This window comes from Elephantulus edwardii, unplaced genomic scaffold, assembly GCF_000299155.1.
Source record: "Elephantulus edwardii isolate Elephantulus edwardi_28Jun2011 unplaced genomic scaffold, EleEdw1.0 scaffold00151, whole genome shotgun sequence".
In the NCBI taxonomy this organism is placed as follows: domain Eukaryota; kingdom Metazoa; phylum Chordata; class Mammalia; order Macroscelidea; family Macroscelididae; genus Elephantulus; species Elephantulus edwardii.
In genome coordinates this window covers 3,021,355-3,023,827 of record NW_006399901.1, presented here as the reverse complement: position 1 = coordinate 3,023,827, position 2,473 = coordinate 3,021,355, and the positions used below count along the sequence as shown (strand labels likewise).

The 2,473-nt window shown below is 40.9% G+C and overlaps 1 protein-coding gene across 5 annotated transcripts in view; it reads right to left on the bottom strand.

Moving 5' to 3' along the window:
- Nucleotides 1-2,473, bottom strand: part of DEPDC5 (DEP domain containing 5) — a 170,875-nt gene that overhangs the window by 118,185 nt on the left and 50,217 nt on the right. For all 5 annotated transcript variants that reach the window (XM_006894814.1, XM_006894811.1, XM_006894812.1 and 2 more), the window contains one exon: nucleotides 2,219-2,288. In XM_006894814.1, the coding sequence (XP_006894876.1) occupies nucleotides 2,219-2,288 (70 nt within the window). The remainder of the gene's footprint in view (nucleotides 1-2,218; nucleotides 2,289-2,473) is intronic.

Sequence of the window (2,473 nt, the reverse complement as noted above, 5' to 3'; positions counted from 1 at the left end):
GCCTCCTTCTCCGGCAGAGCACCTGGTGGATTCGAACCGTGTTCCTCTGGGATTGCAGTGCAGCTTCTTGCCACTAGGCCACCAGAGCTCCCCCAAACTAACACTTTCTAAGAAGAATGTCGTCTCACACACACACACACACACGCAGAAGGAAGAAACGATCCTAACACTGTTGCTTTTGTAAGGTGCTGTCAAGTACAATTCACTACGAACAATGGATCTGACCTGCCCTATCCTGTGCCATCTTCCTCATCTGATACTTCTGACACAACTAGCACAGCACATGATAAGGAACCTTCACAGAGTTCAACTGTTAGAAACACATGGTTAGAGCACTATGGCATGTTGCCCATACACGTAACATCTTGCATTTCTTTTTTACAACAAAAACTTTTTTTTCAGGTCCTTCAAAGTGCCATTTTTATTGGCTGAACATACATTCCACTGAGTGGATAGTTCCTGGTTTATTTATCCATTCCCTGCTGTTTTCAAGGGAACTCTATTGACCAAGTAGCAAGAAGTTGTGCTACAATCCCAAAGGCACACGGTTTGAGGCCACCACCCGCTCCATAGAAGAAAGATGGATGATTTCCTCCCACACAATTAACTGCCTCTGAAAACCATCCAGAGGGTCAGGTATGGGTTGGTTCTGATTCAACGGTGCACAACCGTAACAACTATTTTCAACTTTTTACTATTATCAACAAAACTAGAACAAGATTAATATTTATAAGATGCCCCCAATTGTTTAGACCATATGACCAAAAATTGAATCCTCTGGTCAAAAGGCATGAGCAGTTCCATTACTCTTCCCCACCGCATCCCCTGCACATTAGTCTCTTATTCAGCATGGAAGGTGACAGTTAAGGTGGGGTACAATGACAAGGTAAGACTCTGATTCTCAAAGTCCCATTACTCGGGATCAATACTCATGGCTGAACTGTGTTCCACAAGGGTTAGGTGTCAACCAGCTACTTACATACCACATTTACCAGTTTTCCCAGCATTTGACACAATTACTAATGTTTTAAACCTACCTGATAACCATACACATCAGAATGCTCATTTTCATTTGAATTTGCATCATTACTAAGATAAGACCTCTCCATTAGGTTTCCTTTTGGAAAACGTGTATCCATGTCTTAGCATCTGTCTCCATCTCCCTATGAGCTGAGTGGTCCTTGTATCTGAGTTAACTCATCATGCCAAATGCTGCTAAATTGATTCCAACTCCTAGCAACCTTCCATTGAGTTTACAATGCTGTAAATCCTTATGGGAGGAAACTGCCCCCCTTTCTCCAGTGGAGCAACTGGGAGGTCAAATGCTGACCTTTTTGGTTAGGAGCCAAATAGGTTACATACCACACTACCAGGGCTCCTTTAAGGTCAATTATATAACCCTAAAGAAACTGCCACCCAAGCAGATAAATGCACACCCATGTTCTTTGCGGCTTTTTTTCACAATAGCAAAGAGTCAGAAACAACCTAAGTGCCCATCAATAAATGGATAGAAAGCCCTGGCATATTCACACAATGGAATACTACACTGCAAGTAAACTCATGAAACATTATTCAAAAAGGTTGACCCTGGAGGACATTATGCTGAGTGAAGTATCTCAATCACAAAAGGACAAGTACTGCATAGTGTCACTGCTGTAAAAAACGGGACTGGCACTGGGGTTGAGGGGGGACTGAGAAAGAGGGGGAAAATATTGTATACTGCGTTGAAACAGGTGAGGGAGAGAACTGATTAAAAGCAATATATGATTAGGTATTATTATCATGACAGGAGTCCAGAATGAAGCATGTATAATGGAGTGCATTTGGGGGGAGGGATTGTATAATAATGAAAGAATTTTTCTTTTACTTTTCAAAGAGTAAATTGGGGGCGGGGGGAATGGGCAGGGAGAAAAATGCAATAATGAAAGAATGGAAATCCAAAGTCTGTAAATGTTCATTAAAATTAATTTAAAGAAAATCTTTCTCATTAAAAAAAAAGAATCAATTACGTAACAATAAAACTAACTCTCATTATTTTCCAAAAATATTTCTTGCAGTCTGGGGTTTACCTCATTATTTAAGTGCTTCTTTAACGTACAAACTGAGAAGCTCTAAGCCCTTAAATTCCATTCATGACAACAGAGTGTCGAGGAGGGGGAGTATCTAGGGACAGAACAACCCAGGGATCCCTCAAGCTCTGATGGTTAGTGAGACTTACCTTCTTTCCTGCCAGTTTTATTCGTGGGGTGAAACTGTTGCAGAAGAGCTGGCTTTTGGATGTGTAAAAACTACAAAATAAACAACAGGACTGTTAAATGAATCTTCTTTCATTAGCAACCTCAAGTCAGTTGACACCTGGCCAAGGGTCATTCCTCTCATGATGGCTCCATTTATCTCAGGTTTCACTGATCTTCTCTAACTTCTACCTAATTAATTACTACCAAATGTTCATATGTTGTCTGGAGACTAAGGT